At 75.4% G+C, this 13,083-nt stretch overlaps 2 protein-coding genes across 2 annotated transcripts; one reads left to right on the top strand and one right to left on the bottom strand.

Moving 5' to 3' along the window:
- Nucleotides 1–3,395: 3,395 nt before the first annotated feature.
- Nucleotides 3,396–11,179, bottom strand: TEPSIN (TEPSIN adaptor related protein complex 4 accessory protein; the record flags this gene model as incomplete). Its single annotated transcript, XM_084238107.1, has 13 exons — nucleotides 3,396–4,201; nucleotides 4,559–4,693; nucleotides 4,854–4,932; nucleotides 5,008–5,121; nucleotides 5,209–5,379; nucleotides 5,856–6,069; nucleotides 6,497–6,568; nucleotides 6,686–6,761; nucleotides 6,893–6,960; nucleotides 8,308–8,401; nucleotides 8,475–8,566; nucleotides 8,743–8,815; nucleotides 11,132–11,179. 13 exons carry the CDS (start codon nucleotides 11,177–11,179, stop codon nucleotides 3,683–3,685), a joined length of 1,755 nt encoding a protein of 584 aa, XP_084094233.1. The 3' UTR covers nucleotides 3,396–3,682.
- Nucleotides 11,180–11,482: 303 nt separating this feature from the next.
- On the top strand, nucleotides 11,483–12,829 carry NDUFAF8 (NADH:ubiquinone oxidoreductase complex assembly factor 8). The gene is made up of 3 exons (XM_084238697.1): nucleotides 11,483–11,593; nucleotides 11,676–11,786; nucleotides 12,702–12,829. Exons 1-3 carry the CDS (start codon nucleotides 11,510–11,512, stop codon nucleotides 12,726–12,728), a joined length of 222 nt encoding a protein of 73 aa, XP_084094823.1. The 5' UTR covers nucleotides 11,483–11,509; the 3' UTR covers nucleotides 12,729–12,829.
- Nucleotides 12,830–13,083: the final 254 nt, after the last annotated feature.

Consider the following 13,083-nt stretch of genomic DNA (forward strand, 5'->3'; position numbering starts at 1 on the left):
GCTGTGTCCCCCCACCTGCTGCAGACGCGCCTCGCTGTCTTGAGCTGTGCCCCCTGCTTCCCGGAGGCCGCCCAGGCCCACGGTCCCGACCCTGGATTTGGTCTGGAAAGTTCCAAGAACCTGCTTAATTCTGTCCAACCCAGGGTCCCCAAACTTTTCTGGTGAGGGAATCCCTCCCCTGAACACCGGGAGCTCCTGGGGCCAATCCCGCCGGCCCCCGCCCCTCTGGGCATCTGCACCCCTCTCCCTTCCTCGCCCCCCAGGACAGAGAGCGCAGCTCGGCCAGCGTCACCTGCTCAGCAGGGGCCTGGGGCGCCTGCTCAAGCACCCTCACCCTCTGCCCCAAGCCCGCCTGGGGTGACCGCCCACCACCTGGCTCCTCAGCCCCTCCCGCGGTGCACACCCACCGCCGCGGCCCGGCCGGTGCGGGGGCGGCAGGAGCACGGGGGCGCGGGCGGAGGGGGGCGCCGCCGCTGTGGGCGCTGGCGCCCCGGACTGCCCCGCGGGGCCCGGCAGGCGCGGCCCCCGGCCGCCCCCCCCGCCCGCGCCGCGGCCCCGCTGACCCCGCGCCGGCCCCAGCGCCCCGCAGCCCCGCGGCCTGGACCCCGCGGACAGGCCGCGCGCGCCCGGACCCCAGCTGGCCGCCCCGGCAGGAGGGGGGCTCGCGGCGCGGCCCCCCCACCCGCTCGGGTCTGGGGCGCCCCTCACCTGCGCGCCCCCGCGCGGGCGCGAGCCGGGCTGGCGCGCGGGGTGCGGGGTCCGGCCGGCGACGGGCAGCGGCGGGCGGCGCTAGCAACCCCGACCAGCAACCGGCCGCCCCGCCCCCCCACCGCGCCGCCCCCGGATTGGCCCGCGGCCGCCCTATCCGGCTGTTCTGGGAGCCCATTGGGCCGCGGGGCTGTCCTTCGGGAAGCCCGGGTCTGGGCGGAGCCTCGGGGAGAGAGGAGGTGCGATTGGACGCGGCCGGAGGGGCGGGTCCGTGGGCGGGGCCCGGGGTAGCCCCGCCCCCGCGGGCGCGGCGTGGTCCCCGACGCCCCTTCATCCTGGGCGCTGTGTTTTGGTGTTTCCCAAAGTTTTGGCGGCTCCCCGCAGCCCACGCCCGCCCGCGGCGCCGCCCCTGCGGGATCCGACGCTCGAGGCCTTGAAACTTCTTTTTTGCGCAGGGCTGGGGCGCGGGCGGGGGGGGGGGGTGCTGGGGCGCGGGCCGGGGGGGAGGGGTGCTGGGGCGCGGGCGGTGGGGGGGTGCTGGGGCGCGGGCGGTGGGGGGGTGCTGGGGCGCGGGCGGGGGGGGGGAGGGGTGCGGGGGCGCGGGCCGGGGGAGGGTGCTGGGGCGCGGGCGGGGGGGAGGGGTGCTGGGGCGCGGGCGGGGGGGGGTGCTGGGACGGGGGGGGTGCTGGGGCGCGGGCCGGGGGGGAGGGGTGCTGGGGCGCGGGCGGGGGGGGGTGCTGGGGCGCGGGCTGGGGGGGAGGGGTGCTGGGGCGCGGGCTGGGGGGGAGGGGTGCTGGGGCGCGGGCCGGGGGAGGAGGCTGGGGCGGGGGAGGAGGCTGGGGCGCGGGCAGGGGGGGGAGGGTGCTGGGGCGATGGGCGCGGGGCGCGGCCTCCCGGGACAGGGCGGGCGCAGCAGGCGGGCCCGCTGGACGCGGCCGAGGGGAGCGGAGGGGGGGAGCCCGGGTCCGCTGGGCCGGGGTCACTCCCTGTCGGGGGCTGGACTCGGCCCCGCGGGGACAGCCCGAGACGACCCTGGGCCCCAGGGCGGCCCTCGAAGTCCGCCCGCGCCACGAAGCCCCGTGGAGGCGCGTCCCCCTCTCGGACCCGCCCTTACTCGGTAACCCTCGCGCTCGGGCTTCTCCACCAGCCCGTCTGTCCCGCGAGCCGCCGGGGCTGCGCACTGGGGGTCCTGTGGGGAGAGGCGAGTCTGGAAGGGAAGCCGCCGGGTGCACCGACCAGGCCCGCGGACTGTCCCGCCCCCGCCCCGGGGCGCTTGCCCGTCTTCTCCTTCACCGGACAGCCCGGGGCCTCTGCCGCCCCTTCTCGGGGCAGGCGTGGGGAGACGTTAGCGCGGGGCTGGCGTGATGTCTGCCGGGCAAAGAAACTCTACTTCGAGTTTGCTGAGCTGTTCTGACCTGAATGTTGAATTTTGTCTCTTCCTTTCGCTGCATAAAATGACCACGTGACTGTGGCGTTACTGGGGAGGGTCACATGACCCCCGATACTGGACCCGCCCCACAGCCCAGGATAAAGGCCCCTTGGCGGGACTCGGCGCTCTCCCTACAGACTCCGGCTGGCCGAGGGCCCTTCTTGCCTGTCAGAAGGACGCTGGACCGAGCGCGAGTGGAATGTGCACCGGGACAGGTTAAATTCTGGGCCGGGAAACAAACTTTAACAAGTCACCAACGTTATACGGTGCGTTCCCTTACTGCGTCAGGACTACAGTAGAAATAACGGAAACCCACACTTTCAAATAACCCTGGGACAAAAACACTGAAAAATAGTTCGATCTGGGGCTCCCCAGTGGCGCAGGGGTTAAGTGTCAGCGCACTGAAGCTGTTGGCAGCCACTGAGGCCCCAGGCTGATTCCCGGCCAGGGAGCCACCCACAGGGCGCTGCTCCCCTCCGCAGTGCTGTCCGCCTGTGCTGCTCCCCGCTCTGTCTCTGGGGAGTCCTCTCACTCCCCACACCTCTGGCCTGCACCCCAGTGCTTCTACACATAAATAAAAATAACTCAAAAAAGAAAACTCAATCTGAATAGACGTAAAATACAGAAATTCACAGGACGCAAAACAACACCCAGAGAAGAATTTACAGGGGATGAAGAAATGGAGAAACAAAGGCAGTCGGAAAAACAACCCCCAAAAGCTAGTTCTTTGGAGACTGATATTAACAAACTTCAAGTCAGACTGACCGAGAGGGGAGAACGGCGCCGACACGAAAGAGGGTCCCCTGGCTCATGGGGAACGACCGATTTCCTGAAAGACAGAAGCTACGGGAACCCGCAGAACCAGGCGGCCGCGTCCTTCCGTGTCGGCCTCAGAAACTCGAAATGAAGAAAATGGCCCCAGAGCCCACTGGGGCGTTTAGGGCAGAAACAGGCCCTGCCCGAGGCGCGGAAAGAAGCTGTCGGCACCGTCTGTCCACGCGTCTGCACGCCCCAGGCAGCTCGCAACGTGCCCAGACATGCCGGCCCAGCAGAGGCGCAGAGTGTGCAGGCGGCCACCGCAGCCACGCTGCGCGCAGGGGACTGGCCCCGAGGACGACCCCGGCTCAGCAGGACCCAGGCCGAATCCACACGTCAGCCTCGTCCCTCAGGCCAAATGGCCAGCATCGGCCTCTCAGAGTAAGGTCTCCTGGCGACACCCGCGGCCTGCAGGCAGGGCCAGGCCCGGCCCAGGGCCCCAGTGGCTGATCTCAACAGGCTCCGTCCTGATGCTGCCAGAGCTGCCCAGCTCCATCTGCCCTCCCCACGTAGGACCCCCCGGGGCCAGGCTGGGCAGGCAAGGCCACTGCCGCCCACGTGCCATGCTCTCCCGAGGCATCTGGCGGCCGCTCCGGCTGCTGAACGGACCAACGCTGGGAACACCTGCAGGGGAGGCGGCGCACGGTGGCAGATGCTGCGGGCACCGGTCGGTGCGCAGGCCCTCAGGTGGGCCGGGACCAGGCGGGCCCGCAGGCCCAGCCCCCACCATCACACGTTCAAGAACGCAAAAGCTGATGGCTCGGAGCCAGGAGGCCCTTTGGCTGCTGCCCTCCGCGCCGATGTCCAGGGGGTCTGGGGGCCCGGGAGGGGCTCCTCCGCTGCTGTCCCGGCACCCGCCAGGCGAGGACAGGCGACCAGCTCCATGCCAGCAAACAGGGAGCTGCCGCTGTCGTCAGGGGTGTCTGCACCCACCGGGCCGGGCTCAGGTTCAGCCCCGTGGTCTCCAGAACCTGCCAGTCTGTTCTCAATCCCTGCGGTGTCCTGTGGGCCTGGAAGGGGGGCGTCCCCCAGGGGAGTGGAGGGCGCGGGGACTGGGTGCGGGGCAGGACAGGGGGGTGAGAACAGGGTGGAGCTCAGCGGCTGCAGGGACGCTGGGCCGCCCAGGAAGGGCACAGCGTCAGCCAGCAGGTCAGACGGGCCCCCGCAGGCGGCGGCGGGTTCTGGGCTGGCCGCGGGCCTCCGGGCAGGGGGGCGCTGTCCGCACGAGGCTTCAAAGTGCCGCAGCACCTGGACGAGGGAGGGACGGGGGACGGTGAGGGCCCTCACAGGGCGCAGCCAAGGTCAGGCGGTTAAGGGCCTGAATTTTCAGCGGCCAGAGAAGCGGTGGGGGGTCTGCGGAAGGAAACCAGACCCAGGAGCTGGGCCCCAGAGGGGAGAAGGTGGGGAAAGCCGCCTCGACAGTCAAGAGGGCTTCCTGGAAGAGGCCCTGAGGCCCGTGGGAGCCAAGCTGCGAGGGGGAGGGGCCCCCGGGCAGAGCGGTGGAGAGAGCTGGGGCCCAGGGCCCTTAGGAGGCTGTGGCGGGGCGACGGCTGTTCTGAACCGGGAGGGACTGGGAACCGGGGGCTCCCCACGCCTGCTGCCCACCTTGGTGGCCTTGCTGGTCACAGGTCCCGGGCTGCCTGCGCTGAGCTCCTGCAGCCGCGGCCGGGAGAGCAGAAGGACGTGCTCCTGGGCCAGCAGGTCGGTGCCCCCGAGGGCGGCCAGGGCTCCCAGAGCTCTCTGTGGGGCCGAGGCAGTCACAGGGACCCCGGGAGGGAGGCCCGTCTCACCGGCCACCGCCCTCCTCTGGGCCCCGGGCCAGGCCAGCCCCCAGCGCTGGAAGCCAGGGCGCACCCCTCCCAGGGAGGCCCCGCGCGGAGCCGCCCCTCTCGCCGCTCACCATTTGCTGGCACTCGCTGGCCCCGTCCAGGCGGTGGATGAGCAGCTCCAGGACCGCCTCGCAGTTGAGCCGCCCGCACCTGCGGGCAGGAGGCGGCTGGGCAGGGGAGGCCCTCCCGCGGGGCCGCGGGGCCTGGGACACGGGGGGCACTCACTCGCGGACGAAGCGCTGGGCCTCCTCTCGGCTCAGGAAGGCTCGGGGCCCCCGGGTCACCGCCTGCACCAGGCTCAGCTCCGGCTGGCAGTCTCTCAGGGTCACGGCCTCCGCCCTGCGGGACCCGGAGTCACGGCGGAGCGTGGCCCCCAGCCGGCAGGCCCCAGCGCAAGGCTGAGGGACACCCAGAGGCGCGCCTCACCTTTCCGCCAAGTCGCTGGGTGCCCCGCTGGCCCCTGGGGGGCTGTCGCTGCCGGACCGGCTGCCGGCACCGGAGGCCTCGCTCAGGCCGCTGCTCCCCTGCGAGGAGCTCTGGGGGCGGGGACTGCTCTCCGGCTCGTCCCAGCCCCCCCCGGCCTGCCCGGGCTGGTGTCTGGCGGCTGGAAGGACCCGCAAGGGCCCGTCAGAGCCAAGGACCTCAGGCCCCCACGCCCGCCTCCCGGAGCCCCTGTCCCGCAGACCCAGAGGGGCGAGCGGGGCCCTCGCGCCCACCCCGCAGCACGACCGTCTGCCCAGCGCAGGTGCCTGTTCCCTCCGCCCGCGCCCGCAGAGCCTGGGGGGCTCGCCCGGGGCTCGCCGCTGCCGACCCCCAGGTCCCGCAGGGGCCACAGAGCAGCCGGGAGGCCCTGGGCTGTTCAGTCCCGGTTCTGCTCCTGGGGAGCTGGGGCCCCGGGAAGCCTGCCCCGCCCCTCGGGCGGCAGCAAGGAGAGCCCAGTGTCCAGGAGCCCGCGGGCGGCGCCGTCCAGCAGGGAGTCGCCGGGCAGCGCCCTCGTAGCCCCCTTGCCTGGCGCTCCACCCCCAGCGGGTGACGAGGAGAAGCTCGCTGCGCGCCCTGCGGGGGAGCCAGACCCCTTGACAGCTCGGGCACCTGGGGTGGTGCCAGGGGGCGGCGGCCGAGCCGGGGGGGCACCGAGGCTGGCTGAGGGCGTCACGGCAGGCTGGTAGGCGTCGCCCCGCGGCAGGGGCCTCTGGGCTCCTGGGCTGCCCGGCCCAGGGCGCACGGCGTGAGCCACCGCCTCGGCGGCCTTCTGGATGGTGGAGAGGAAGACCTCGCCTGCGGATCCTACACGGAGGGGGAGGGGAGCTGGCCCTTCCAGAAGCTTCCCGGTCACCGCACTTCAGCGCACTCCCCGGCTCCACGGAGCCCAGGGCGCACCGCAGAGCGGCTCGCCTGGAACTTGGGCCCGCAAGGTGCTCACGCGCAATGCTGGGGAGCCCTCTCCTATGACAGTGCTGGCACCCCAAAGAGAGGGAGGCTCGGGGCTGCAGGAGCGCCGGGGGGCCAGCGGCCGAGGCGGCACGGGGCCGGGTCGCCCAGCACGTTGGGCCTCGTGGGCATTCCCAGCCAAGCCTCCGGCCGGCCCGGCCCCGCCTTCCCACCTGCCACCTCTCACGCAGGCAGTGATGGGCAGGGAGATCGGCCCTGGGGGCTGCCCGGGGCCCACCCCGTGGAACCCGGCCCCCACCCCTGGGGCCCATGCGGCACTCACCCGTGTGGGCCCGCTCTCTGCTGTAGCCAAAGCCCTGGGGAGCGCCCTGGGGCCGGGACTGGGAGCCCATGCCTGTGGGGGGCGGGGGGGGAGTGTCAGTGCCAGCAGCCCCCACTCCCCGCACAGGTGGAGGGAAGGGGACCGGCTGGCCCTGCAGGGGCGGGGGGGGGGGTGGGGGGCGGGCTGTACCTGCAGGCGGCAGGGCTCTGGGGGGCGGGGCAGGTGGAGGTGACGGGGTATCAGAGAACAAAGCGCTGCCCAGGTCCTGGACGAGAGAGCAGAGGGCTCAGTGGGGGGGTTGGGGCGCTGCCCCCTCCCCTGCAACTCGGCTCCGCCGCCAGGCCGGCTCCTCAGTGCCCCCCAGGGCTGTTCTGGGAAGCGGCTGGCCTGGCTCACCTGGGCGGCCGCCCGCACCTTCTGGTACAAGCTGTTTCCGTGGAGCGGGTCCGGGGGTCCTGCGAACACTGCGGCGGAGGCTGGGGCTCAGGGCGTGGGGCTGCGGCCTCCAGGGGGTGCAAGCCAGGGGTGCAGAGCCTCCCGGCCCCACCTCTGCACCCCTCCCGGCCCTGACTTGAGCCCCGAGGTACCACCCCCAGGACGGGCTCTCCGCTCCCCAGAGCGCCCCAGCCCCTCCGGCTCCGCCACTGGCCCCAGCCCACAGGCCCCGTGGCCCTTGCGCCGCGTCCACGTCACGGCCCAACTCACCCGGCGCCCACCCAGAGGATGGGGGCTCGTCCCACCCCAAAACCCTCCGAGTTCCGGGGACGCGCCGCGGGCCCACCTTCCGCCCCCTCCCCAGAGGTCCCCCCAGCGCACTCGCCCTGAGCCCGGGCAGGCTCCCTAGCTCAAGAGCCCCAGCGTGGGGTGAAGCCACCCCCGAGCTCTTCCGGCCTCAGGCCTCTGCCGCAAAGGGCACCCGCCTCTGTCAGGGGCCGTCCGAGGGCGACCTCCCGGCTCCCGTGTCACAAGAGTCTCCCTTCCGCCCCCTCCCCGCTGCCGGCCCCGAGCTGGCCCCGAGCCGCGCAGCCCGCCCTGTGCCCGGCATGGCTGGTGGGAGGCGAGTCCGCAAGCGGGTCGCGGGGGCAGAGCCGTCCCCACGGGGCCCACCGCCAGGCCCCAAGCGCAGCCTCCCCCCGTGCCAACCTGCGCCCCCGCACCCCTTCGCCAGCCCGAGCTCAGCACAGCGAGCCCTGGGGGCTGCCCCGCCAGCCACGCCCCCCGCCCTCCAGCCTCCCGTGGGGACGCCCCAGCCGCCTGGCCCTGGAGAGCCCAGTGGAGCGCCGGGCACAGCTCCCAGCCCCGGGGCACCTCCCAAGCGTGCGGGCAAGCGGGGTCCAGGCCGCTCCTGCCTGTGGGGGGCCGGTGGCGGCCCTGCTCGCGTCCCCGGGGAAGGGGCGATGCGACCCGGGGCCTGGAGGACGGACACGCTCGCCAACCGCTGAGCCTCTTCCGGGCGACGGTGGCCTCTCGGGGAGCGGCCTGCGTGCTAGGGCAGCCGAGGGCGCCGGGATGGGAGTCCAGGAAGTGGGTGGACGCTCGCCTGAGAGTCAAGTCCTTCCAGAGACTCCTCAGGGCCAGGTGGGGGGACGGTCCACGCGGAGGCGACACCAGCTGGGACCCCCCTGGGCCCCCACAGCCTCCCGCGAGCCTTCCCAGAGGTCCCGCTGAGAGCGCCGGCGGGGAGTGCCGGCCAGGGGAGGGCGGTCACGGCCAGGACCGGGCAGGGCACTGGACGGCCCAGTGGGCGGCTCAGACAGAGGCAGGGCCTGGGATGAGCTCGGGAGGGCCGCGCCCCGGGACGGTCCCCGCACCTGTGGCCTCCTGGATGAAGGCGGGGTTGCGCCTGAGCAGCAGCAGGAAGGCCGGGGACCCGTGGGCACACAGGTGGAGCAGGATCTTCAGCACCTGGGGGGTCAGGGGGGGCTGGGCCTGGCTCCTGGCAGCCGCTGGCTCTGCCCGCCCCCCCCCCCAGCCTCACCTTGAGCTTCACGTGGCCGGAGCCGCCGTGCAGACGGCTCAGCAGGTACTCCAGGAGACACTGGCTGCTGCCCGGGGACTCGTGGGAGATCTCTGGGAGCGCCGGGTTAGGGGAGCAACGTGCTCTGGACACACCCCTGCCCCGCCCCAGGTCCCCACGAGGCCCTGGGCTCCGGGCCGCCCCCAGCAGTAGAGGAGCCGGGGAGCCTGGACGGGAGAACCGGGACCCCCCTGCGGCCCTGGGCCCGGCGTGGAGGCAGGGAGGATACTGGAGATCTCCTCGAACAGGTAGCCCGGGCAGGGGACCTCGTCGTCCGACGTGCCCTTCAGGAGGATGGGGAGCTGCCGGGCGAGAGGCCCTGGCGGTGAGTCCAGCCGCTCGGGAGAGCCCCCAGCGCAGGGCCTGGCTCCCAGGCGGGGGTGGGCCTGGAGAAGGTGGCCTCCAGGCAAGGGGGGCACGGCCGGGGCTTAGACCCGCCAGCAGCGTCCACAGCCCCACCCAGGGGCTCCCCGGGCGGGACCCCACCGAGAGGACCCAAAGCAGGACTGAGCCCGCGGTCCTGCTCGCCGCGACGCCCGGCCTGGCCGACCGGGCCAGGGGGCGGGAGTCCCGGCAGGAGGCCCCAGGAGGGCAGCCGGGGAGGGGACACTGGGGGGGGGGCAGCGAGCCTGGAAGAGGCGGCCGGCGAGGCTGGGGGGGGGGCGCGCGGGTGAGGGGCGCGGGTGAGGGGCCGCGGGTGAGGGGGCGCGGGTGAGGGGGCGCGGGGAGGGGGCGCGGGTGAGGGGCGCGGGTGAGGGGCCGCGGGTGAGGGGGCGCGGGTGAGGGGGCGCGGGTGAGGGGCGCGCGGGTGAGGGGGCGCGGGTGAGGGGCGCGCGGGTGGGGGGGCGCGGGTGGGGGGGCGCGGGTGGGGGGGCGCGGGTGGGGGGCGCGGGTGAGGGGCGCGCGGGTGAGGGGGCGCGCGGGTGAGGGGGCGCGCGGGTGAGGGGGCGCGCGGGTGAGGGGGGCGCGGGTGAGGGGGGCGCGGGTGAGGGGGGCGCGGGTGAGGGGGCGCGCGGGTGAGGGGGGGCGCGGGTGAGGGGGGGCGCGGGTGAGGGGCGCGCGGGTGAGGGGCGCGCGGGTGAGGGGGCGCGCGGGTGAGGGGGCGCGCGGGTGAGGGGGCGCGCGGGTGAGGGGGCGCGGGTGAGGGGGCGCGGGTGGGGGGCGCGGGTGGGGGGGCGCGGGTGGGGGGGCGCGGGTGAGGGGGCGCGGGTGGGGGGCGCGGGTGGGGGGGCGCGGGTGAGGGGGCGCGGGTGGGGGGCGCGGGTGGGGGGGCGCGGGTGGGGGGGCGCGGGTGAGGGGGCGCGGGTGAGGGGGCGCGGGTGGGGGGCGCGGGTGGGGGGGCGCGGGTGGGGGGCGCGGGTGGGGGGGCGCGGGTGGGGGGGCGCGCGGGTGGGGGGGCGCGCGGGTGAGGGGGCGCGCGGGTGAGGGGGCGCGGGTGGGGGGGGCGCGGGTGGGGGGGGCGCGGGTGAGGGGGCGCGCGGGTGAGGGGGCGCGCGGGTGAGGGGGCGCGGGTGAGGGGGCGCGGGTGAGGGGGCGCGGGTGAGGGGGCGCGGGTGGGGGGCGCGGGTGAGGGGCGCGCGGGTGAGGGGCGCGCGGGTGAGGGGGCGCGGGTGAGGGGGCGCGGGTGAGGGGGCGCGGGTGAGGGGGCGCGGGTGTGGGGCGCGGGTGAGGGGGCGCGGGTGAGGGGGCGCGGGTGGGGGGCGCGGGTGGGGGGCGCGGGTGAGGGGCGCGCGGGTGAGGGGCGCGCGGGTGAGGGGGCGCGCGGGTGAGGGGGCGCGGGTGAGGGGGCGCGGGTGGGGGGCGCGGGTGGGGGGGCGCGGGTGGGGGGAGCGCGGGTGAGGGGGGCGCGGGTGAGGGGGCGCGGGTGAGGGGCGCGCGGGTGGGGGGCGCGCGGGTGAGGGGCGCGCGGGTGAGGGGGCGCGGGTGAGGGGGCGCGGGTGAGGGGGCGCGGGTGGGGGGCGCGCGGGTGAGGGGCGCGCGGGTGAGGGGGGCGCGGGTGGGGGGCGCGCGGGTGAGGGGGCGCGGGTGAGGGGCGCGCGGGTGAGGGGCGCGCGGGTGAGGGGCGCGCGGGTGAGGGGCGCGCGGGTGAGGGGGCGCGGGTGAGGGGCGCGCGGGTGAGGGGCGCGGGTGAGGGGCGCGCGGGTGAGGGCGCGGGAGGGGCGCGCGGGTGAGGGGGCGCGGGTGAGGGGCGCGGGTGGGGGCGCGCGGGTGAGGGGCGCGCGGGTGAGGGGCGCGCGGGTGAGGGGGCGCGGGTGAGGGGGCGCGGGTGAGGGGCGCCGGCCCCGACGCCCCCGAGCAAGGGCGGCGCGTCCACAGGGCCCGGCCGCGCGGCGTCCTCCTCGAGGGCCGAGCCCCGGGGACACCGCCCGGCGGGGCCGCCTCCGCGCAGGCCCTGGGGCTCCCGCCGGCGCTCCGCGGGGCTGCGGTCCCCCCGCGGGCGGGCGGGCTCGGGCCGGGCTCCTCCCGGGGCCGCGTCAGGCCGGAGGGCGCCCCGGCCCCGCGCTGCCGGCAGTCGGGCTCGTCTCTGGGCCCGCCCACACCCGTGCGCGAGGGTCGGCGGGGGCCGGGGCGGGGCGGCGGCGGCTCCGGCCACGGCCGCCCGCGCGCCCCGCACTCACCCTGTGCAGGAAGCTCAGCCGGTCCCGCAGCGGCGGCGCGGCCGCCATGGTGCCGGTCGCCTCCCGTCCCCGCCCACTTCCGCCAGGCCCCGCGCCCCCTCCAATCACCGCGCGGGGCGGGCCTCGCTGGCCTATAGCCCGCGCGGGGGCCGCCTCCGGGAAACAGTTTGAGCCCGAGCCAATCCGAAGTCCCTTTCAAAGACTGGCAAGCCCTCAAGCCAATCATAGGGTCCCGCAGGCGCAGCGCGCACTGAAAGCTGGCCAATGAGAGGCGCGGGAAAGACTACGGGCGGAAGCGCCGACCTATGGACCCCCTTATGCACCGGAAGGGGCCTGGCCTAAGATGGCGGCGCCCGTGGGAGCCAGGGAGCGCCTCTCATGTCGGGGAACGGAGCGGTGTGGGGGCGCGTTCGAGGCCGCCTCCGCGCCTTTCCCGAGCGCCTGGCGGCCTGCGGGGCCGAGGTGAGGGGCGAGGGCGGGCGGCGGGGCCGCGGGGCGGGCGCTGGCGAGCGGGGGCCGCGGGTGACTCCGTCTGCGCCCCCAGGCCGCGGCGTACGGCCGGTGCGTGCAGGCCTCCACGGCCCCGGGCGGCCGCCTGAGGAAGGACCTCTGCGCGCGGGAGTTCGAGGCCCTGCGGAGCTGCTTCGCCGGCGCGGTAGGTTTCCCCACCCCGGCGGCTCGCGGGGGCCCCTGCCGCGGGGCGTGCAAGCGTCCAGGGGCGCCGCCGAGCCCCCGCCCCCGGCCGGGGATCGGCGCTGCCCCCTGGCCTGGACGCAGCCCACCCTGTCCTCGCGGGCCCGGGCCCCCGGCGGGCGGGGCGCTGCGCCGAGAGGCTCGGGAAGGTCGCTGCGTGCGCGTGAAGAGCCGCAGCGACGTGTTCACACGTTTCCACGAGCGACCCCAAGATGTAGGCTTGAGGGTGGGGGTGCTGGAGGCGGGAAGAGCCCCCTGGGGAAGCCAGGAGAGGCGCCTGCGGGGGCTGGCTCCAGCGACTCCTCCGGGAAAGCTGGGGAGGGGGCCGGGGCCAGAGGTCCGCAGGGGCCGCTCCCAGGTGCCGCCCGCACGGCTGTCGGGTTGCGCGGCCGGACAGCCGGCCCTGGTCAGTCACCACCTCACATCCAGTGTAGGCGTCCACCCGGCTGCCTGGTCCCCGGCCGCGTCTCCCTGCAGCCCCCTGGAGGTCGGAGGGCCCATCACCCGTGTCGTCCGGTCACCTGCCCCCCCCCCAGGCACCCCTTTGCTCCACCCGCACACCTGGCACCCAAAGGGTGGGACTAGGGTGCTGAGATGTGCGAGCAGCCAAGAGGGGCTGTGGGCTACCGTCCGCTGTCTCCTTGCGGGCCCGCGCCTGCTGCGTGCAGCTTGACTCTGCTCTCCTCCATGGAAAGGGGTTCCTGAGCCTGGCCCTTGGGGGTGCGCCTGCAGGTCTGTGCCCCCTAGCAGCTGCAGGCCTCGGCCCAGGGGGGCTGAAGTGCAGCGTCCACCCCGCCCCTTCGGCCATGCACCCACACAGCCGGGCGCCCCGCCGCCTTGGAAGAAGCCCCTTCAGATAAAGCACTTTTTCTTTCAGGTCAAAAAGACCCTGGAGGGCCATTAGGAAGGACCTGCTGCTGGTCTCCATGAGCTGCCTGAGGCCACACCGTTGGGGGTCCGACGACCCCAGTTCTCAGGGCCAAGAGGAAGAGGACCTGGCCGGTGTAGAGGGCTGGGGTGAGGACAGGCATTGGTGACGAGCAATAAAGCAGGGGTCAGCGCTCGCGGGGTGTCTGTGTTGTATTCCGTCTACAAGCTTGTCTGACGCGGCTGCAGCTGCAACCGCCAGCTCACAGGACACGCCAGGTGTACGCCACGGGGGCCTGCAGGGAGCCCTCCAGACTCGGAGGAATGCGGGGGGCCCTGTGGGCCCGAGTGCAGGTGGGGAGACCCAGGGTGGCTTTGGAACCCAGCTGCAG

The sequence above is a fragment of the Talpa europaea genome (genome assembly GCF_964194135.1).
Source record: "Talpa europaea genome assembly, chromosome: 7".
NCBI lineage: Eukaryota > Metazoa > Chordata > Mammalia > Eulipotyphla > Talpidae > Talpa > Talpa europaea.

Coding starts and splice junctions, on each gene's coding strand:
- NDUFAF8 (XM_084238697.1), top strand. CDS start 11,510: ATGTCGGGGAACGGAGCGGTGTGGGGGCGCGTTCGAGGCCGCCTCCGC. Junction 11,594..11,675: donor TGGCGGCCTGCGGGGCCGAG/GTGAGGGGCGAG, acceptor CTGCGCCCCCAG/GCCGCGGCGTACGGCCGGTG. Junction 11,787..12,701: donor GGAGCTGCTTCGCCGGCGCG/GTAGGTTTCCCC, acceptor TTTTTCTTTCAG/GTCAAAAAGACCCTGGAGGG.